The sequence below is a fragment of the Biomphalaria glabrata genome, chromosome 14 (assembly GCF_947242115.1).
Source record: "Biomphalaria glabrata chromosome 14, xgBioGlab47.1, whole genome shotgun sequence".
NCBI classification, from domain to species: Eukaryota; Metazoa; Mollusca; class Gastropoda; family Planorbidae; genus Biomphalaria; species Biomphalaria glabrata.
The window spans coordinates 10,681,374-10,705,649 of NC_074724.1; the positions used below are offsets into that span (position 1 = coordinate 10,681,374).

The 24,276-nt window shown below is 33.2% G+C and overlaps 1 protein-coding gene across 4 annotated transcripts in view; it reads right to left on the reverse strand.

The window, feature by feature from the left end:
* LOC106080014 (uncharacterized) overlaps positions 1-24,276 on the reverse strand; it is a 58,099-nt gene that overhangs the window by 18,908 nt on the left and 14,915 nt on the right. For 2 of the 4 annotated variants that reach the window (XM_056009899.1, XM_056009902.1), the window contains 17 exons: positions 23,541-23,735; positions 22,288-22,368; positions 21,334-21,621; positions 20,536-20,808; positions 17,065-17,352; positions 14,122-14,400; positions 13,202-13,519; positions 12,678-12,986; positions 10,688-10,804; positions 8,942-8,986; positions 6,432-6,491; positions 5,535-5,615; positions 5,185-5,220; positions 4,442-4,504; positions 2,611-2,661; positions 1,144-1,215; positions 949-1,005 (listed from right to left, as the gene is read on the reverse strand). In XM_056009899.1, the coding sequence (XP_055865874.1) occupies positions 949-1,005; positions 1,144-1,215; positions 2,611-2,661; positions 4,442-4,504; positions 5,185-5,220; positions 5,535-5,615; positions 6,432-6,491; positions 8,942-8,986; positions 10,688-10,804; positions 12,678-12,986; positions 13,202-13,519; positions 14,122-14,400; positions 17,065-17,352; positions 20,536-20,808; positions 21,334-21,621; positions 22,288-22,368; positions 23,541-23,735 (2,613 nt within the window). The remainder of the gene's footprint in view (positions 1-948; positions 1,006-1,143; positions 1,216-2,610; positions 2,662-4,441; positions 4,505-5,184; positions 5,221-5,534; positions 5,616-6,431; positions 6,492-8,941; positions 8,987-10,687; positions 10,805-12,677; positions 12,987-13,201; positions 13,520-14,121; positions 14,401-17,064; positions 17,353-20,535; positions 20,809-21,333; positions 21,622-22,287; positions 22,369-23,540; positions 23,736-24,276) is intronic. The other 2 variants (XM_056009900.1, XM_056009901.1) reach the window with 2 other exon arrangements.

A 24,276-nucleotide genomic window follows, 5' to 3' on the forward strand; every position in this document is an offset into this window, starting at 1 on the left:
TACATGTTTCGGATGTTCCTTCAGAGTTTACTTCCTAGTCCAAACCTCCCGCAGGACGACGGGGGATGGCAGCAAGCAGGATTTGAACCAAGGACCATTGATAAATCGGAACGACTGTTCATACCCTGCTCGCTGCCATCGTCCAGCGAGAAGTTAATTATTTTTAACTTAGAAGAAACACCTGAAACATATAAAACAGAAAAAAATCATTTTTTACAACGGCAAATGAATAAATGAATCTTTGAAACACTATTACTTTTTACCATCAAAATTAAATCACGTCTTGAATATTCCTTGCGAATAGGCAGATCCGACAGGAATCCGACTCCGAGGGGGGCCACCTCTGAGTTTGTGTGATAACACAAACTCTCATCACACAAACTCTCTTTGTAATCGTGTTTAAAATGTGTTTTGGAATGCCATTTTTATTGAAATGTGTGTCCCATTCTTAGAACTCTCCATCTGTCTCTTTCAGGGGCCATCTGCTACCTTCCTCTTTCCAATGAGATGATCTTTATAGCGCCTACGGAGGTCTGTCTGTCTGTCCGTCCGTCCGTCAAAAATATTTTTTGTTACCATTGTATCATTAAATAGACTGATTAAATTAGACAGACAGACCACACAAAACTAATAGCGTCTATTCCACTTTCGGGGCCGCTAAAAAAGAAAAGGGAACGGTTTACATACAAATGTTTAAAGATATTAATCAAAACTTTACTTGGAATCCTACTTAAAAATCCTATTAAATTTTTAAAAAATTTTTTCACATGTCATTTAGTATTATTACAAACTAGTCCCACTTTTAAAGTACAGTCAGGATGTATTCAATAAAAAAATGGGAATTTTTATTTTAGCTTAGACTTTCCAAATATTTTATGAGCTTAAGCTATTGTCTACTGAAAAATTTACCTTAACTAATATATTTTTTTCAATGTTCAAAATTCTTACCGTCTATAGAGAGTCCGACCGAAGGATTTACAACATTTAGGTAGTTCTGGATAGGACCTTTAAAAAGAATAGTGTAGACAAATAAATAGCAATAGGAAGTACAGATAAATCTATTCGTTCATTCGTCTTCAAATTTGCTTTTCTATCAGTCTGTCAATGTATCTTATTTACTTAGTCACAAAACCTTAAACGTACCTTGTAACGTAAGATATTCTATTTGTGACTCTCTTCTATTGCTGCCTTGCTGTGGCCCATCACTTTGCAAAGCTAAAAAGAAAGTAAGTTTGAAACAAAGATAAAAGCACATTCCTCGTCCCATATGCTAGGACAAATTTGTACAAACGCTCCTTCTTCCCTAGCGCTATTAAAGCATGGAATGGGTTGCCTGAGCTAGGCAGGAAAACCAGTGACTTGGCGGAGTTTAGGTCATTGGTTAATATGCATGTCTAAATGCCTGACGCGTAGGAGGTAATCACCTTCTTTTATTGAAGTAACGTCTGTAACATATAAGATAAGATAAGATAAAATGATTGACCATTGTAGTCTTAAATTTTTAACTAATATTTGATATCCGCCCTCTATTAGGAACTCTTAAACACACACACAAAATCTTTCACGAAACACTAGGACTGATTGGTTGTTTCACAAACAATTGGGATAATTCAGTACTGGAAGAATTAATCAGTAGAGCAGAGCCAGAATTAATCTCTCTAAAAAGAAATAAGCAAAGCGTTCCGCTAAATACATAGAATGTGCTAAGTGTTCCGTTATGGGAAAAGTCTTGGAAACACTGGTTTAGACATCCGAAGTTACAGCGTAGCAATAAGACGAGGAAGAATTAGATCCCTTCGGACCAATGGAGTGTTTCCTATTACAATTTTATATAGAAAATGAGCATGTAAATATAACAAATGGTGACATCTCAATTCAGGAAAAAAAATAAGTAAGACTTTTAATATTTTGTATTGCTTTGTTTACATTTAAATTTTATATTTACAATGGTTATGTCAACTCACTATTTCTGTCAGTCTGTCTGTCCGGTTAAATGTGTGTACACATTATTTATCTCACACCCATTATCGGATCAAGTTGAAACTTCACACATATTCATTGGCATTAGACAAGACATCGATTAATAAATGAAAATTAACCAAACAGTCAATTTATTTTACTGGTTATAAATTATTTTGTTTGATACCAACAAGGTAAACTACTCCTCCAGTATTCTCAGACATTTCGAAAATTTCTTGTGCTTAATCCTCTTAAAAATTGTTAACGCATTCTCCGATCAAGTTGATACTTTAAACAATCATTTATTGTACCTAACAAAACATGAATCAATAAACAAAAATACACAATTAGTCATTTAATTATTGGTAATCAATTATTTTGTTTGTTATCGAATAAAGGAAATGGCTTGTGCATTATTGATAATTTTTTTAGGGCGAGTTCTTCCCCTTTAATGTGTTTTTTTTTTCTTTTATTAAAGGAATTTTATATATTTTTTTATATGCATTGCAGTAATTATACCCATTGCCGTTTATGGCTTTTGCTTTTTCTATTTAATTATTTTCATTGTATACCTTTACATATGTATTCATCACACAAGGCAGATCTACTTATTAAAGAATACGTATAACAGAAAAAAAAGCAAAATTATACCTTTTTTTCTATTGTCACGTAAATCGAAAGTCTCTTTATTCTGATCTTCTTCTAAATGAAAATACAAAACATAACAATGAAAAGTTTTTGTGTTTTAATTAAATAAAAGTAATTTTATACTAAAAAAAAAAGCGAAACAACAACTACAAATATGGCTCCTTCTTTCTGTTTTGGAATACAATAGATGCGCCCAGATGAGTCACTGGCTTTGGTTACGTCTTGAGATGGGGCAGAATCTGGAGTGACTGATCAAACCAATTCTGGAGCGGCAGAGTTTGCCACAGTTCGTGCATGTATATTCATCTGTCCTAGGGCTAGCTGACAGGGCAAATTTCTTTTTCTTTCTCTTGGCTGTCGCAGCTTCGTTTCTTTTGCACTCGACGAAGTACGTACCAACAAGTACAGTCTGTCTCTATGCTATCCGGTACTGGGCTATCTCCTCCCACATAACTTGGTCGATACCCATGGCTCATGTCCCACTTGCAGAAATCTCTGTAAGTTAGTCTTGGGCGGCCCTTGGGTCTGACTCCCTCTGCAAGCTCAAAGTGTAGGATATCTTTAAGGATTCTTCCATCTAACATGCGAGTGACATGAAGGAGAGCATAGAGCTGTGCATATTGACCCGTTTCAAAACTTCCTGGTTTTCTGACATGATCCCTCCAGGAGATGCACATTATGCGTCGCAGGCAACGTAGGTGGAAGCTATTTAATCTGTGTTCTTGACGCATGTATGTAACCCAGCTCTCACTGCCATAAAAAGGTGTACTCAGAACGCAGGCATTGTAGACTAGGATTTTTGTTGCCTTAGTCAATTTGGTATTTTCCCACACGCGCTTGGAGAGTTTTACCATTGCTGCAGAAGCCTTTACTATTCTTTTTGTCAGCTCAGTGTCTAAATCTAGTATGCTGGTTATTGTTGTTCCCAAATGTGTGAATTCCTGCTCTTTACTAGAATGACAATTCGTAATGTAATTGAACACGTTTACAATGTCGTCCTGTTACCATTAGCAATAATTTATTATTTTTTTTTTTTTATTTTTTTTTTGTGGGTACAATAGATATTTATTTAAAGTTTCAACTTGATCCGAGATTGGTTGTGGTAGAAATAACGTGTACAATTATCTATGGTGAAAAAAACAACATATTTAGCCATATATGTGAAAACTAAGAATTAATTTAGTTAGTATCAAACAAATTAATTACTTACCAATACTTATTTGACTAATTCATAAATTTTATTATTGTTTCATGTAGTTTCATGTTTCTTCGCCAATGAATAAGTATGCTAAGTTTCAACTTCATCCAAGAAGGGATTTGGGACGTTTTTAAAAGTTTTTCCAGACGAACTGACAGAAAGAGTGAGTTCATATAAGCTTTGTAAAAAGGGTGCCCTTTTAAGAAGTTGAGATCTTAGGAACAATTTAAGCTCCTTTTTTTATGGTTGATATTGTAAGTCAAACCATGCACTTAAAAAGAATAGGCAGTGGCAAAGATAAAAGGGGGCTAAAAAATAAAAATAAAAACATAGTTTTGATTAGTAAATAATCAATGACACAAAATTTAGGCATTTCTTTTTAATAATGTGGGTCCAATACTCCTATTTTTACGTTGAGATGGGAAATGGGGTGGTTGAGTGGCAATGCGCTCCTCAAAAAGCTGTCCCCAAGGATACGCAAGTGTCTTACATAATAGTATCCTTTATATTTCTTTCACAAAATGTTCTATGTCTAATAGTTTTAACCTTACCGTTCCGTAACAAATACTTTTTTACCCCCCCCCCTTTCTAAAAAAAAGTATTAAAATTATTTAAAAATTAAATTGATTATTTTACCTTCTAATAATGGGTCTAATTCATGTGAATTATTTTCTATAACTTCAATACCAGGGCGCCGATCTGAAGACGAAAGTAAACATATATATATATATATATATATATATATAAGAAACATTCCATCCATGATTGCAGATGTGTTTTTATGAATGTCAATCACATAAAGAAAACATTTTAAAATCTACTTGACATACACTTTTTTTTTCTACATCTAGGCAGCTTCTAACGTTGGTGTATCGTTTGGACCACACGTGTAATACTTTGTAAACTATGTTCAAAATTCTTGTTAAAATTGCTTTTGGAAAATTGCAGAAAACAAATAAATAAACAAACAAACAAAACTTAATCAACTATGCGTATCTATTATTTCATATTAATGATGGTCGACACAGCAACCCGCTTCTACGGTAATCGTACAATATACTGAAGGGAAGTGATTTTTTTTTTTCAATTATTTTAATTGTAAGCTTCACTTCACTTTTTTTTATTTAAATAATATAATTTAGCTATATAGTACCAAACTACAAAGAGTTAGTCTAATGTCACAAGTCAGTACAGTTATTCAGAAGGCTTTGTCATCGTCAATTTGAACTAATACTGGCGTTGGTTTATAAAGTACAAGATTTTTTTTTCGTTGCATTCATAATTTTTTTAAAACTGTTTCATTACCGAGTGCACTAAAAGCTCATCCACGATACTATTGTAAGCTTAAATGGTATGTTTTGAGTTTATATTAAACTTACCGCTAAGATTGATTTCATGGTTTACGTACTGTCCTTCTTTGGTCGCAACAAATAAAACAAGAAATAATGTTATAATTACAAAAGAGCTATTTTCAATTTGAAAATTGTTACATGTTATTTAAAAAAATGTATGTTATATGCAGAGAACATTTTATCTTTGATATTTAGATATTTTGATATTTAGAGTAAATAAGTTAAATGTATATGTGTCATATTTTTAGAATGGATATTTAATTATTTAGTCCATATTGATCTGTTTATACTATAAATAACAAAAATTATTTTAAATTTTGGTTGTTATAATTATTTCAGTGTTATGATTATGTACTTATTTAAAACGTTAACAGTACCTTGTTCTGTAAGTTCGTAACTTTCTGAATTATTATCTGATGTCTCTTCTATGGTGTTGATATTTATCAGTCTTTTTATATCTAGAAAAAAATGTTTGTATGTGTAACAATTTTAATAAACTAATCACTACAAACAAATTTACACTTAATATTACTGAAACAAAACAAACAAACAATTTTTTTTTCACTGCAATCGTTGGTCTTAAAGTGCATTAAATATTTGGCCACAAAGTTAGGGAGTTATGGAGTGACTTTTTTTTACTTAAATACAACTTAAGTATTAATATTTTTTGTTACATCAGTAGCCCTAGTTGGAGAGAGACGGTGGCCAAGAAAACTAAGGACAGGGAAAAAATATATACATCAGTAGTTATTGTTTGTTTGCTTTTGTTTGTTTGTTGTTGTTGTTTTTTTACATTGGCTTAATATAAAAATGATTTAAATGGGTGTTTTAAAAAAAGACAATTTGTCGTCTGACCTATTACATTGAAAGGCACTACCAACAATAATTTTACAGCCAAATTTTAACTCTGCACGTACTAAAGTTACTTTTTTTTCATAATGCACTCCACTACTCAATGGGGAGGCGCGGTTGCTAACTGGTTTAGCGCTTTTCTTCCGTGGATGGGGTCCTGAGTTAGAATCTTGTTGAAGACTGGATTTTGAATTACGGGATTTTTAGGGCTTCCCTGAGTATTTGACTTTAGCTGGATAAAGTAAAGGTGGTCGGTCGTTGTGATGGCCTATTGACACACTGCTCGTTATCCGTTGTCCATAGAAACAAATGACCTTAACATCATCTGAAAGGGGAAACTTTTTATACCACTACGTAACATTTCTTCGTTAAATAATAATTTTCAACAAAATGCATTTTGCAAAATTTAAAAAATATATTACCTGATATGTATTTTCGTGAATCTCTTTTAGATAAGATAACTTTCGATGAATTTTTCCAACCTAGATGTACACAAAACTTAGGTAAATGGTTTATTCTGTAATGTTGTTTATTATGTTTTAAACATCTACTGACATACTAATGTAGCTTGGCCTGTTTACTTGTGTCCTATCCTTTTTGACACCTCATTGTTCACAAAATGAGGACTAAGACTAACTAGCTCAAATTAGGTCATGCCTTATCACTCTTAGATGCCAGAGAGACGCTTATTAAAACGTAGTTCAAGGCTACATCAGGGAAATATAATTAACATAGGTTAAATTAAATGAAAAAAGACAAAGAAAATTAATCATAAAGGGCTAAGGGTATTGAGATCTCATGGTTATAGATTATTCTAAGTAGTAGTAGTAGCTTGGGACTAGAGAGAGAGCTAGAAGGCAGATCTAGAAGTCGCTAGTTTCAAAGTAAATAGTTACTCATTTATTTATCATTATTACTGTATCCTGTATCTGCTTTATGCATTTACTGTATATACATTTATTGTTTCAAGTTTGAGCTTAAAAGAATTAAAATCTAGAAAAAGTTTATCAACACTTTGTTACTTCATTGTTTATTACGGTGTTTAAACGTTAATTACGGCACCTCCGAATCCGCATGTGTCACAAGTTTATCTTATCAATATTATCAAGTAAAACAAAAATTATCACAAATCTTATATTGCAATTAATTAAGATAATATGAGACTAAACAACGTGTACAAAAACTCAAGAGAAGCGCCCGATATATCAACCTGAGTTCGCTGTTTAGTAGGATACGCAGGTAAAATTATGTATTTCAATATTTTCAGAACGGAAGTTATAAAATGCAAATTATTGATAACCAAAAGTATATCTTCCGTTGCAGAAAACGCTCATATACACCATGATTTCCTGGGAATAAAACTTAATGTTTTTCTACTAACTCTATACGGCCAGCAAGTAAATTGCATGCTTTTCTACATGTGGACTAGCTCCGACTGGACACAATCTATAGGGGTATCTTGCGGGTGTCAAGCTCAGAAAAAGTAGAAAGCTGCTCATTAAACTATTGCTACAGAAACTGCAAATACATCATACCAACTAGACCTTGACGTCAGGACGTTTCATCTCTATTGGTAAAAGCCTTCGGGAAGCCAAGAAACCGACTAACGTTCCGGTGACTAAAACTTAGACCAGAATAGGATCCTGGAGCGTCAGAAACCTTTACGAAAGCGGCAGAGTGAAAGATTTGGCAAATGAAAAGAGAAAATTTAAAATCAAGGCTCTAGGCCTCAGTAAAAATTGGTGGAATGGAAGTGTTCAACACAAACTGATATTTGGTTAGACATTATAGACAAGAAGATCAACTTTTGCTCAGAGGCGCAGCTAGGAATTTTCCATCAATTGGGGGCCCGGTGGGTGACCTCTTTGGGGGTCCATGCATTTTGCTTAATATTTGATACTTAATGTAAAAAAAAACAAACCTAATTTGGGGCCCCTTCATGTGGGGGCCCGGAGGGGATTTTCAAATTCTCCCCCTACTCCCCCCACCCTAGCTACGCCATTGTCTTTTCTAGTTGTTCTTAATGGTCCTCGGATTTAAAGAAATGAAATAATATACGCAAATAAGGGGATATATTGTAATGCGGGGTTTCTATTTAGTTATTAAACTGTTTCTATTTGATGTAGGAATATAATATTGTTACGATCACTCCTAATCAGGCCTTCTGTAAACACTGATAAACACAACACATCAACACATCAAGAACTTGACAACAGGCTCCAAATAATCTGGTACTTTAATAATGGTCAAATAAAACAGCCAATATGACACAATTGGCAACACAATCAACTACTACAAGGTTAGACTGTATATCACTGTACTAAACTCATCAACTCTACTGTCTCTTCCTGGACTCAAACGTATCACTGGAAGACAGCACCGGGACCGACTTCATGGACGACTAACAGTCCCGGTATCCGGTCTTGAACTGCCACTTTTTTACACACTGCGTCTCTGGTCTGCCCAGGCCTATGATCAGACGACCATAACACTCGTCATATTTGCTTGCAAAGTTCATACCAGTACTGTCCTTTGTCTATCGACAGCCCTTGACCTGTGTGATTGGCCTAAGTCGTGTGTGTCAGCAGGCCGCACACACATTAACCCTTTTGCGCCGCCAATAGAGTTATAACAATATTATCGTACGCATATTGTATGAGTCGTAATGATCATAATAAATAGTTAGCCTAGATCTAGAACAAATATAAATATATGACTGAAACAAACTAATTGATACACTTAATATAAGCTTTGGTTTTTAAAAAAAGTAATTCTCTGTATTTGTTTTAGAAATTTAAACACGGAATAAGGATCAACTCGACGAATAATATTGATAGTGTCTTTTTTTTCCATTTACGAATTTCTAAAACTATTTTTTTTTCTGTTTAATTAAGCTGATTTAAAAAGGAAACAGATAAACAAATGTACTAACCTCTATTCCGAAGGATAACTTGCTCATCTAATATTTCAACATTGACTAATAATAAAAACAAATATAACTTACTCAATGACTCATTTTTATTAGTTATCATACAAATTAATAAATAACATAAAAAATTAGTACAATTAAATGTTATAACAATATATATATATATATATATATATATATATATATATATATATATATATATATATATATATATATATATACTAGCCATATGTTACCCGCGGCCCGCGGCTCTTAATTTGCGTATTACTTTCGATATAGTCACTGAGAGTGCTTTGTAAAACAATTAAACGAAATAATTTAAAAATAGTATGACCGGACTTTCAAAATAGCTAATCGACTTAAATTCATTAAAAAAAAAAACATGTGCTTGTAGGCCTACATATATTTCATTAAAATTTTTTATGAATAGACTTAATATTGTAGGTTCATGTGTTAAAGTATAAAGTAGATCTTGAGTTAGTCATAGATCTAGATATAGACTAATCTCGGATAGAATTCTGCGCGTGCGTGAAGACTTCGCGCTGCTCATGCGTGACCTTTTTTATTAGATTATGCGATTCATGAATAAAACTATTAGAAAATATATCAACACGGCTTGACAGCTTTAGCAAACGAATGTATGAAAAATACTTAAGAAAAAAAATGTGAATGTTAATTTGATTAAAATTTGAAAAGAATTGGCTATAATTAGTATGTTAATGTGTTAAAGTATAAACCTATCTTTGCAAAGAGAAGTTCTATCATCTTATAGTTGAAGTAGAGTATTAGACGTTGGAATAGAGAGATGTGTAACCTTTTGGGTAATATCTAATGAAAGAATCTATGTCAGGAATTCTAAATTCACAGATTTAAGGAAAGAATTTATGTAAAAATGCTTTTGAAACACAAATTTGAAGCTTAATTTTATGAAATAATGAAATCAATATATATTTTAAAATTTTCATGTGTCAAAGTAAAAAACTATCTGTGCAAAGTGTAGTTCTTAAAATTAGATCTAGATCTAAATCCTTTCGATCTATACTTTTATAGAGTCGGTGAACTTTTTTTTTTAGGGTCTTAAGTTTGTTTTAGGGCTTCAATACCTAAACTACGGTCCCAGTTAGTACCCATGGAACATTTATGCCAAGATTTATCAAGATGGTCAAATGGTTTTGATTTCTTTTCGTCACATACAAACATACATACCTACATACATACATACATACATACATACATACATACATACATACATACAATACATACATACATACATACATACATACATACATACATACATACATACATACAATACATACATACATACATACATACATACATACATACAATACATACATACATACATACATACATACATACATACATACATACATACATACATACATACATACAATACATACATACATACATACATACATACATACATACATACATACATACTTACATACATACATACATACATACATACATACATACATACATACATACATACAATACATACTTACAGACATACATACATACATATATACATACATACATACATACATATATACATACATACTTACATATATACATACGCCTTACATTCTACTTTATAGTAAATATATATAAATATATATATATTAATAAGACTTTGAAAAAAAATCTTAATTGTGTTTTTCTAGCAAAGCTTTTTAAACAAATATTTGTATACATTTCATCAACTAACAATATTTTAAAAGTACTAATTACCTCGTCTGCTTCTGCACCAGCATAAAAAGATTATAAATATAACAAGTATTCCAAAGCCTAGTGCACTAACAATAATCGGGTAAATAATGTCCATTATTGGGGTGTCACCTTCATCAGCTGTTTTAAAAAAAGAAAAAAAACGATGCATAAAAAGAAAATTAACCCGAATTATATTTCATCTTCTAAGATTTAAGTAAGGAGAATAGTAATAATCAATATAACAACTACATTTATATCAAAACCGGCCGATCGCTCTAACCCTGTATGAAGGAGCTGAAAAGAAGTGTAGAGCAACCTTTTCGGTGTATCTGGTGTACAAAATAAAGAACGTGTTGATAGGCTATGTTTTTTTTTTTAAGGTATACAATAATTTTTGAACACTTTTATATTACATTTTTCTAACTTGAGGACAAAAAAAAAAAAAGAAAATGAAGGAAGCATTAGACTTTCAAAACATAAATATATGACAAGTACTTCGAAAAATGTGTCTGTCCAATAATTGACAAGATTGAAATCAATGGATGCGGTATTGTTGGGTTAAGAGCAATTAGCTGGTATACACATGTGGTCAATTATTGGAACAAGAAATATAAAAAAAGCAAGTCGACTGATCAAGGCCGTACGTTTTATGATAATGGCCCTGTCTTTCTTGGAAGTAACATTTTGTACACATGATTTTACACCTCGCATGGAATCTGAGTTTTTAATATGTAAAATATGAAATAGAGTAAACTACATTGACTAAACCTAGATATATAACTTAAGTTTATAAAACGAAAAACATAAAGTTGGAAAAAAAGACGACGATCTTTGGAACTATTCTTCTTATGGTAAAATTATTTTATTCCAAGTTTAATAACGTCGTCTAAAAACTATTGATGGTTTCAATACGCCTAATGTGTTCTTTTATCTTTTCTTTTTTTTTTATGTTTCTAAATGTTCACGATTTTTGATGAATTTCTTGCATTACTAAGTATGTTTTTATTCTGTACTACATATAATTGGGTTCGAATCCTGGTGAAGACTTGGATTTTTAATCTCGCGTTCTTTAAGCGCTTTTTTTGTCTACCCAGCTCCTGACATTAGTTGAGGAAAAGTAAAGGCGGTTGGTCATTGTGCTGACCACATGACACCCTCATTAGCTGTGGGCCACAGAAACAGATGACATTTACATCATCTGCCCAATAGATCGAAAGGTCTTAAAGTGGAAATTTACTACTTTTTTGTTTACTACATGTCATCTTATACATAAGAACAATTCGACAATGATTAATGTTTTCTATGGCGGGTATTTTTGCGAGTTTTATTCGTCTTGGATTTCGTATAATTATTTGATGTAGACTTTAAAAATAATAAGGCTTGTATTTGAGTCCGATGATATATGTGAACTGCAGTATTTCCTGTGGACACGCAGCCCCAGCTGTGACCTACATATTTTGCCACATCTAGGGCAAGAACAACAGAACATACTTGAGAAAGGCGTCAAACATTGAATATTTTTAATTACTTTAAAGGGAAACAATCCGACATGTCCTACGTAAACAAATTACGTCCTTAATATATGCAGCTGCACATTCATAGAAACAAATGGAAACAAACGGAACCTTGAAACAAATGGAACCTACACAAGGATCTCTAAAACAGCTTAATGATTTTACAAACAATTTGACAGTTCATTTTTAGAGCAAGCCTTCATGACGCTAATAATATGCTTGTAAAATATTTGTTATTTCTTTTGATTTGAAGTTAATTTTATCATAGCCCCAAACCTCCTGCAGGACGACGGAGGATTGCTGGTGGCAGGGTATGAACTCGGAACCATCAAGAACACCCCAACACACACCGCACGACCACGCAGCCATCTTTTTATCACGACTTAATACTTTTAATTAAACTAGCGCATTTAAACAAAAGCACAAATACCAAAATATCAAATTTGTATTTCTGTTTTAGTTTCAATACACCAGATTTGATTTGTACAAAGTATTACCATTAATTAAAACGAAATTGTCTTGAAGGACAGGCTCGATTCCGTTGCTGATATTAATAGTGTATACAGTGAAGTTGTCTTCTTTAACGTCGTCTATGAGAAACAGCAATATTCCGAAAAACGGAGTTTTTTCTTCATACACAACTGAGTAGGAATTAAAGTTGGCTAGCTGTTTGTTTACACCATAAAGAAGCGTAAATGTTTTGGGCTTTGGGTAACCTAAAATCTTTAAAGAGAATGCAGCTAAATGTCTTGGATGCACTGATACTTTATTCCAGTTGAGTTTTTGGTCCCACCATTTTAAACTGCCTGCAAAAAAAAATAAAAAAAAAGATAATTATATCCACATTATAAATATGATTCATATTTATATACACATATACACAAATGAATACAAATATACATATATATTTGAATTCAAAAACATTAAAATGTTTGAATGTACATATAAATTACATTTTACTTTTTAAATATTATCTTGTATCTTATATTGTTTGTTTTAGATTTTAAAAATATATATTTACATTTTACTATAACGGAAACAGTCCACCTTGCAATTTTGTAAAAAAACATGTTGGTCACGGTACTTGTATAATTGGAAGACTGTTCACAGCTTATATTTTTTATTTCAAACAGGAGCTGCCAAACATTCGGACGTATTTCTGCAATCGTATTTGTGTAAACACGCTTGTCGAAATAATCTTTAATCTCTTCTGTTTCTATATGCATAGTTGGCTTTGGGTTGCCCGTTGCAATTATTTGAAATCTGACATCTTCTCCCTCAGAAACTTCGAGACTTGATTTGTTATCATTCACTATGAACGTAGAAATGTTAGCCTGGTCTAAAGAAGCCAAAAAAAAAAAAAAAAGATAAAAAGAAAGTTAATGTTTTTTGCATAAACTCAGAGACGACTAACTTTGATAAAGTACTGTAGGGAATCGGCGACGAAGGTGCCTTTATCCCAATTAATTGCTTAAAATGCTTTTATCCAGCGAAGAGGCATGATAGATTTTAGATAGAAAAATATAGAAATATTTAATAAAAAAAGAACGCACTTACAGCTATATATTTCAATAGAGTAGAAGTTATTTCCTTTTACCATATCAATCAGAAGATTAATTACCAATAATTGACTACTTGGTTAATATTTTTATAGGTTTATGTTGTTTTTTTAGGTACAATGAATATTTATTTAAGTTTCAACTTTATCCGAGAACGAGTGTGGGAGAAATAACGTGTACAAACTTTTTACCAGACACTAGACAATGAGAGTGGGTTGACATAAGCTTTGTGTTAATAAATAATACAAAATAGCCCACTATACAGTACTCATTTAGTTTAGTAGTGTATAAAACCTAAAAGCCATTAAAAACATGAAAACATTTTTATTGGTTGTTTACAATTGTATATGTCTTATGACAAAGAAATGGAAATAATACTTACATGTAACATTTAATACAGCTGTAGCTGTTCCCTGAAAATTACAGTCCTCGCTATATTGAGCGTAGCAATGACAGGTAGCACCATTTTGTAACCTCGTTACATTTGTGTGGACTATAATGTTAGTCCCATTGGATGTTACAGTCTTCCCCAAACAGATGAGTGTCCCTCGAGTTACTATAAGTGATGGAAATCGGCAGGCGATTTCTACGTTATCTGAATCTCCTTCTTTTATGATTCGACCATTGTTTACTACCAGACTAGGCTTGGGGAATTTAGCATCTGTAAAATATGGGAAGAAATAGAACAAATGTATTGCTTGTAGTTTATTAAAATTAGCAATAGGACTAATTCTTATGGAGTACACTGAGAAAAATAGATAGAACAACTTTTTATTGTAACTCTATATGTCACTTCTACCTTTTAGCATTTTGTCATGTCTGTTGCCGTTTCAACTTATGGCCATTTTGCCCCATATATCATTGCCCCTTATCTCTACAACTTCCATTCCTATATATATACTGTTATAACCCTAGTGGCGGACTGAAATGGTTAATGTGTGTGTGACCTACTGACACACGAGACTAAGGCGAATCACACAGGTCAATGGCTGTTGAACAAGGGACAGTACTGCTAATACACGCAAATATCGCCCGTGCTGTGGTCATGTGACGAGAGCCTTCACGGACCAGTGACAGAGCGTGTTAGAAAGAAGTCAGTAGAGTCCAGGACAGCAAGCAGTAAGGACTGTGTGCTACAAAGTGAGTCCTCGAAAATGTAGCTGTACGAGCTAGAGAGACTTGTAGTGATTAGTTAGGCAGTTCTGTTGTGTAGCAAAGCATTTGAAGTTAGTGTAGCCAATTGTGTTTATTGGCTGTTGTTGATGTAATTGTAAATAAACCGCTACCTGGTTTATTGAAGCTCTTGTTGTCAAGTTCTTGTGTTAGATGTGCTGTGTTGTGTTGTTGAGCAGTGTTTACAGAAGGCCTGATTAGGAGAGAACGTAACAATATATATATATATATATATATATCTATGTTATAAAGTAGAATGTGAGGTGTATGTATGTATGTATGTATGTATGTATGTATGTTACTTATAGACATCAAAACCGCTTGACCAATCTTGATAAAACTAGGCAGGAATGTTCCTTGGGTACTAACTTAGACCGTAGTGTATGTATTGTAGCCCAAAAACAAACTTAAGACCCTCAAAAAAATAAAGTTGTCCGACTCTATTACAGCTATAGTATTTTATGGATCTAGGCCATGTCTACAATGTTGACATGAGAAAAGATCGAAAGGATTTAGACCTAGATCTAATTTTAAGAAATACACTTTGCGCAGATAGTTTTTTACTTTGACACATGAAAATACAAAAGAAGGTCCATTGATTTCATTATATAATAAAATTAACCTTCAATTTTGTGTTTCAAACGCATTTTTTAGATAAATTAGTTCCTGATATCTGTGACTACAGATTTCCTGACAAACATTCTTTCATTAGACAATACCGTAATGAATCGCGTACTAAAAATTAATTCGTTTAATTGTTTACTTTATAATCCCATCCCTAGATCTAAAACTCTAATTCAACACTAAGATGATAAAACTTCTCTTCGCACAGACAGTTTTATACTTCAAAACATAAACATATTAATTGAAGTCCATTCATTTCATATTTTGATCAAATAAACATTCAAATTTGGTTTTCTAAAGCTACATTCGTTTACGAAAGCTGCGAAGACGAGTTGAGATAGGCCTAGATCTATATTCATTCATGAATCGCGTACTAAAAATTATTTCGTTTAATTGTTCACTTTATAATCCCATTCATTTAACAAAGCTATCGCTCTTTTCGTTTTTAATAGATAAGAATGTATCGACTTCGGGTAAACCCATTTTCGCAAAACTAATTTTATTTTCGTAGCGAAAGAGAAATAACGTGAAAGGATCATTAGCTACGTTTAACATACATCTAAATCCAATCCACTAGATTATTCAAAAGCATTTTTTACATAAATTAGTTCCTGATATCTGTGACTACAGATTTCCTGGCGAACATTCTTTCATTACACATTACGAAATGGTTACACATTAAGTAGACTGTGCCCTGTGTATGCCCTATGGGATCGTCACATCCTCGATCCAGGCCCCTTCACGCTATCACATTCACCAGTTCCAGAAAAAAAAAACTTCGTGATATATCGTTTATATCCAGTAGTAGAGCGTAATGAGACATAGACCTCTGTCTGGAGTAGTCCAATCCAGACCTCAGTCAAAAAGCACTTGGGGGGGGGGGGGGGGGGGGGGGAAGCTCCACTATTATTCGCCTTAGTGAAAAAAATACAAGTGGAAAGGCAGTGGGGTTATTATTACTCTTGGTCATTTCCAAGCCCCGATACCCACACGGGGGAGTATCGCCACAAAGTGGAGGTTTGGAGTCTTCCTTCTCCTAGTTGGGTTGCATTATTTAGGCTGACGTGCCCCATCAACACGAAGCTAAACTGGTTTTGAGGCGCCAGTGTTCCGCCTTTTATCCCTTCTCCTGTCAGTTTGTATTAACTTCCTCCCCAGCAAAGAGCAATCTACAATCTTCTAACTAAGGACAAGTCACACACCTCTGTTAAATTACCATCTCAATTAAATAAATTCCACACAACTCCCACTTTGTAGACACTGCGCTTACCCTTATGAAACCGAAAACCATATCCTCTTTGAATGCCCCTTCCTAATCCACCTTAGGCAGATCATACTTTCACTACAGCCCAACATAACCAGCACCCTGTATGGCAGTGCTGAGCAACTGAAGAAAACAGCGCACTATTTTTCCTTTGTCTGCAAAAGAGCTCACAGCTTAGCAGCAAAAAGCTGGCTAGAATAAGAAGAAGAAGAATTGTATTTGGTGACGACAAGTAAAAACTTACAAATAAATAAAAAATCTCACCGGTAACAAATACGTTAACAAGAGACATAGTTTTAAAACTTGCATTGTAGGAATTGTAGGCTGTGACTGTCAATTGAAATTTTCCAGTCTTTAGAGCGAATACTTTAATTGAGGCACTATTATATCCAGATTTGACATCCCATTTCAGAGAATCAGAGACGTCTACGGAAATAATAAATATGACATTCGGGTAGACGTCTTCATTTGAAACATTCGCTAAAATGTTAGCGTCTTCACACATTGAGAGCCTTATTTCTCTTGAAGATAAAATTAACTGGGCAGGTCCATCTGAAGTCAAAATAGAAAAACAAAATTATTTTTTTATTATCCGGCGCTTTGAGATATGTTTATATAATAGGTTATTCAAAAGTAATCTGCATTTTTAGTGCTAAAATAGTGTACAGAAATTATATATGTTTTTTTTTAAACATATAGTTTTTCATTACTTCTGTATTTGTATATAGTTGCTTTCATCTGCCTCGGATAAATTTGCCCCATTCTCAAAATGAGCCCTTTTTTTTTAAGAGTTACAACTATTATTTTATTTGATTGTTTGTTTGTTTGTTTGTTTTTTGTTTTTTTTTAGGGGGGGGGGTTGTTCTTGTAATGATATTTGCTTAAAATGTAATCTCTATCTTTTATCGAATGTAGCGCTGGCTTAACATTTTTCTAGTTCGGGATGAATGTAATTTTCTTTTCACCTTCAGAGTTATTTTGGGCTACTGTGGTCAGTTTCTCCACCAATTGATTGTTTTCTCAGGAATCGTCACAAAGAGTCGTGGAATACGGGAGAGTCTCATTAGGCTTAATTCAATATGTATCGACATATCAACACAACTGTAATATTCAGCCAACCGGCATTTCATATATTTTCTATGCGACAATTCACGGCAGTTTGTTTCGACAGTTCTAGCTGAGGTATCGCGTCTTGCAGCCAAAATCAGTGGAATCAAGCAAGGGTCAGAATCAGGATGACAGTGAATAGTAGAACTGAAATCATTATAATTGTCAATCAGAACAATACTATGAAAGCGGAGAGAACAGATTAAGATATTATAAGAATCTGCCAGGTTCCTGATATTCACACAATTGTTGTAATTTTGGATTTTTCTTTGATTCAGTTATATTTTGAAACACACATTGGCTATCTCTGAGAGATACTCGACTGTATCAGCGTAGATGAGGCTCAACGATGACATTCTTGTCAAGAAAACTTAAACTATATGGCCATATTACACCATTGGCTCCATATGAGGGCAAGTATCGAATAGCAGACTTTGTCATCAGTGCATCTTTTCAAATTAAAATGATATCGTTCCTTTTAGATTCACCACTCTCTACTCCATGGATGCATTAAGTAATGACGTACGTCCAGCCCGAAACGTGTGCAGTGCACGGACCAAAGGTTTAGTACTTGTTCCCCATTGAGCTCAGGCAAACTGCTTCACTATTTACCTATTCAATACATATGTCAAATCATGTTGGCATTTTAATTTTTTTAATGCCTCATCTGTTTACAAAACACCTTGAGACTACACTATATTTGCTTACAGAAGGCGGCTTCCGAACGAGACAGCTGAAGATTTCTTACAAAGGCCGCGGGATATGCACATTCGAGACCAAATGAGAATTAACTGCCATAGGACAGACGTAGACAGCAAAAGAGAGAGCCTAAATGGATAACTGGCGGACAACATTTTTGTCTGCCGTGAACGTGACACAATATGTAGGTCGCAGCTGGGACTGCGTTGCCACGTAAAAATACTGCATTTCTGATTAACATTAATCTTCCGACTCAAAGATAACCCTAATTAGTATTAACATTATATAAATAAAATTACTATTAATATTTTTTAATAAGAAAACCGTTATTATGTTAGCTAGTTATTATCCTTGATATTCAATTTCCATTGCATGACATTATTACCTTTTAATGTAAAGATCCATATTGTTATAAACCTGGTGGTGGCACAGATGGGGTAGTGGTGTGAGTGTAGTCAGCCGACGCAAATCGCCCCAGGCCAGCGCTAGACGAGCGGTGAACCGTGACGAGTTACGACGATCGGCCGAGACGAGTTAACAACATGAAGGTTCGAGTAGGATCGGCGTAGTGAACAGAGCTCAGGAGCGTCCCAGAATGGTCGAGCGACGTTCTGTCCGGTTCTAGAAGGCCAGTAGGGACCCTTTTTAAAGAGCGGAGGTGTCGCAGTCAAGAAGGTTCAGAAAGCGGGTTCACGGCAGGGGTTCAGAGCCCGGTTCACTACAGTCCGGTCGACTACAGCACAGTTCAGCGGTGTGGTTCTGTACGGAGCATTACGACGGTTCAGTGCGGAGTACTGTCAAGTACAGTTGAGACGAACGGCGTCTTGATCTTGGTCTGTGATCGAGTCCGACACAACGAGCCCAGTGTGTGAAGTCAGTCCTGAACTGTTGAACCCAGTGCAAGCCCGGAACGAGACGGAGAGGCCAGTGCAAGAGTTGATACGGCGGTACAGTGTTTGTACAGTGTACGTGTTGCCAATTGTACAGTATTGGCTGTTATTTATTCAACTATTAAAGTGTTACGTTACTCTGGAGCCCTGAGTTGTCAAGTTCTTTACGTTGGTGGTGTATGGTGCAGTTTGCAGAGAGCCTGGATAGTGAGATTCGTAACAATATTTATATAGTAAGCCATAAATACGATATAAGTATATATATATATATATATATATATATATATATATATATATATATAATATATATATAAACAGGTTCATTTATGCAGTGTTACAGTGTTAAATACAGAATGTGGTGTAATATGTTGATCTCAAAAACCTATATATATATAACTAGACTGGGTATAGAGATCTCTAGCACAACACAAAAATTTCGTGAAAAAAATAAAAAAATTGAAAGAAGGCGTTGTTTTGTAAAGTTGTTATAAAAAGTAAAGTTGTTTTTTCAACCCTAACCTATGTAACATATAATGTAATGTTTAGATCCATTAATCCGAGTAATTTAACCTCGAAAATAAGTGCACTTTCGTCTCATAATTATTATTTTGCAATTTTGAGATACATGATCTAAATCTAGAAAGTTCTTGTAATTAGTCTGTTTAAATGTGCAATCAAAAATCAAATCTAAAATTCAATTATTTAAATCTAGGACTTTTTCGAAAAATTAAAAACGAATAGAAAATAGCTTTACTCCATAGATTTGCGTAAATATGTAGTTCTGTGATTAATATTACAAGTCCACATTCCCTTTAAACCACAAAGTGGTATTGCATTATTTCTAAACTTTGGAAACTAAAAATCACTATTTTTCTAAAGACAGAAAAGATTTGTGGTGACTTCCCTTAAAACTTGAAAATGAGTTATGTATATTATAGGTCAGTGATTTGATCAATATCGGATAAGAATTTGTTTTCGTTATTGGTCTGATGCTGAGCTGTAATTTAATCGTTTAAAGTGTATGAAAATTATAACTTACAAGCTACAAATATTTTTGCCTTTTCAGTTTGGCTCTTGTAACAGAGATAATTGGATGTGCAGCTACATATAGCGCCATTGTCTGTTTTCTTGACTGTATGAAGCATAGTTATTGCCGAAGTTATGTTTCTGAGTGTTTTGTTCAGGCATAAGAGAGTTAGGTTACTTTCTATAGCCGTCGAACAAGTAACATTCACAATTTCCGATAATTCAGACGTACTGTTCAAGCGTTGTTTCTTGTTCATTGTTATCTTCGGCTGTACAGAACTGTTGTCTACAATTAAAAGAAATAAAAAAAAATACTTGCTGCATGAGGTGGTCATGAGCTAAATCAAAACAAAAGCTTAAACGGCTTGTCTACCAAACTTAGGGGGCTAGAGTACGAATCACAAAATCAACCTCTATTGAGTGGCGCTAGATGGGCACATATAGGCTGCACTTACACCTTTTTCCAGATACACCCTCTTTCTTAAGAATGAATCAAAATGAAATGAGTAACCAATAAAAGATGTTGTTATAATACTTTTGAACAATAGTTTTCATTTACCCATTCATAAAGGTCCACAGTACCCCTTTCAAAACTTAAAATAATATGGAAAGACATATGCTTAGTCATAGGCACCAAAATCAGACCTATGCGCTCCCTGGTCATGGCCACATTGTTATATGCTTGTGAGTCTGACTGCAGAATTTGGAGTATCCTAGCAATGGAATTGTGATGCTGCTAAAAGTGGCACTAAAAAAAACCTTCAACAATTATGCATTAAAGAAAAAAAATATTTAGTAATAAAATATTGACCTTTAATAACGACAACTACTTCAATTTCAGAACATTTTTTAGGGAAAATAGAATTGCATCCCTTGCAAGTTACAATATGTTTCCCAGGACTTAACGCTGAAAGCTGAACTGTTGATAAAAAATTGGATGTTGTCATCACTGGAATAATTGAAATGGCGTCATCAGCAGACCATTGAAATTTAACACTTGGATTGACTTTACTGCTAGCTGCATTGCATGTGACTGTAGTCGTTGTACACAAATCCATTCGAATGTTAGTTTTGGACAGAAACAATTCGTTTGGGCCATCTAGATAAAATAAACAAGAAAAACATACACTTTTTAAAAAAAAAAGACAATATCCCCATTATTAAAAAAATATATAATTGTGTGGTTCAATTTGGGTATCGAACCCACGACACCATCTGCAACTAGAAAATATGCATTTTCTGAGTCAGCCAAGAGGAAGGTAAGTTAAGTTTCTGCGCTTATTTATTGGTATTTTCATTTTATGAACATTTAGATCTAACACAAGAACTAAAGCTCTGATTTAGAACTCTTAAGTTCTAGTCTTGTAGATCTAGAATCTAAACTATAGATGCTATCTATAATAGATTTACGTAAGAATATAAACAAAGCCTGTAAGTTTAAATTCAAGCAACTTTTAATTTACAAAGTTATGGCTGACTACACAATGTTGGCTTAAGACCTAGATATAGTCTCCAGCCAAATTTATTTTTGTTTTAAAATTATTTACTTTGTAACGGTCAAACTAGAGTTTTCCCAAATTGGCCGACGAACTAGTAATTCTTTTCTACGCAAAATATAGCAAATGTTTTTGGGATCACCTGTCCACCCACCTAGGTTCCACGAAGAATTGACTTGAATATAGATATTGAAAAAGAAAGTTATTATAAAAGTTTAAAGAAAATTTGCGTTAAAACTATATAGAACAAAATTAAGATTTGTTTTTACAGGCAAATGTTGGTGTGAAACGAGTTGCAATGGAATCAGTTGTGTTTGGCTTTATTCTACAATAAAATGTCTTGTTGTAGTCTGAAAAAAAAAAGAACATAAACATTTTTAGGCATTAAAAAAAACATTGAAATAAAGATACTTTCATTCACACCGTACTATATAATAATAATGTTTTTTGACTTGGATAAGTGTGGTATCATACGCATTAAAAACGGCAAGGCAGCCAACACTAACATTGCATTTAAAGGCATCGAAGAATTGAACTCTGCCTCCCTTTATAAATATCTTGGAATAAACCAGAATGCCAGGATAAACCATAAAAAAATTAAAATAGGACTTTCTTGGTAAATACAAGCAGAGAGAAACTAAAATTCGCAACACAAAACTGTCTGGCAGTAACCTATTCACTGTAATAAATATTCTCTTTAAAAAAACTACTTGCATAAGTGATTTTAAAAATTAGATTTTTCGCTTTCAGCCGTTGCATCAGAACTTTGAATGGTTTAAAATATTGAGATGTCGGATTTTCGCTATCTTTTCTAGTTTACGTGATCTAAACGGGACGGACGGACAGACGGACAGACATTCACACAAAACTAATAGCGTCCTTTCGGGGGCTGCTAAAAATACTTAAAAAACAAATCTGATAGTAAGTGTAACTGTATCAATTAGTTTAGATCAGTCATCTAATTAAATTTGTTTTTACCAATTTGTTTTTGTTTTTACCAATTTGTATTTACCAATTTGTTTTTACCAATTGTTTTTCTTTAACGCATTTTTATGCTTGTACTTTACTTTTAGTTTCACAATAGAAATATGGTCCTGCAGTTTTCTGGACTAGTTGGGAAGTGGGAAGAAGGGGTTATCTGGGTGAATCTTACCGTGATATTTTTTAATGCATAAAAAAATGACTTGAATTCGAATTCATGGCTCAAGCCTTCTCAAGGGCACTAATTTAACTTATCATCTGTCAAGTACGATTTTTTCCCTTTTCAATACCAAACCAAATAATTAATTACCAATAGTTAACTAGCTAATTGCTTATTGATTTTTTTTTATTGCTTTTGTATTGTCAGGTAGTGGAAATAATTGTACAAAATTCAACTTGATCCCAGATTGGATGTTAAAGTATGCAACCTTTTTACCAGACAGACAGACAGACAGACAGAGTTCATAAAAAAGCATTGTAATCTAAAAAAAGGTTAATGTAGGTTTATATTGACTAGCTAGGTCAAAAGGTTCTGCCTAACCTCTAGGATAATCAACGATTATAGTCGCATTAGTGTTTCCCAAGTCTAGTTGTGTAATTCCATCGGTCCAAAAGACAGCTCCGAATCCTCTTGATTTAAAGCATTTACATTCAGCGCTTTTTCCTGCTTCAATGTAACCGTTCACAACGCTTGGCCCCTTAGGACAAGACCGGTCTAATCTTGTTTTCAAAGGATCTACAATTAAAATACACAAATGTATTAAAATTATAACTGAAACAATATTTATTTTTTGCAATGGAATATTATTTAACTGCATTTTTATGATATAAAAAAATATTTTAAAATACTTTTAAAAAATCAAAGCTTATATAATTATGTATCAATTAGTTGTGATCAGTCATGTTATTAAATTTGTAATATATATATATATATATATATATTTATATATATATATTTATATATTTATATATATATATATTTATATACTATAAACTATATATACTATAAACTATATATACTATAAACTATATATACTATATATATATATATATATATATATATATATATATATATATATATTTATATATATATATATATATATATACTATAAAGTAGAATGTGAGGTGTATGTTTGTTACTTATAGACATCAAAACCGCTTGACCAATCTTGATAAAACTTTGCAGGAATGTTTCTTGGGTACCAACTTACTTAGACCTTAGTGTATGTATTGTAGCCCTAAAACAAACTTAAGACCCTAAAAAAAAAAAAAAAAAA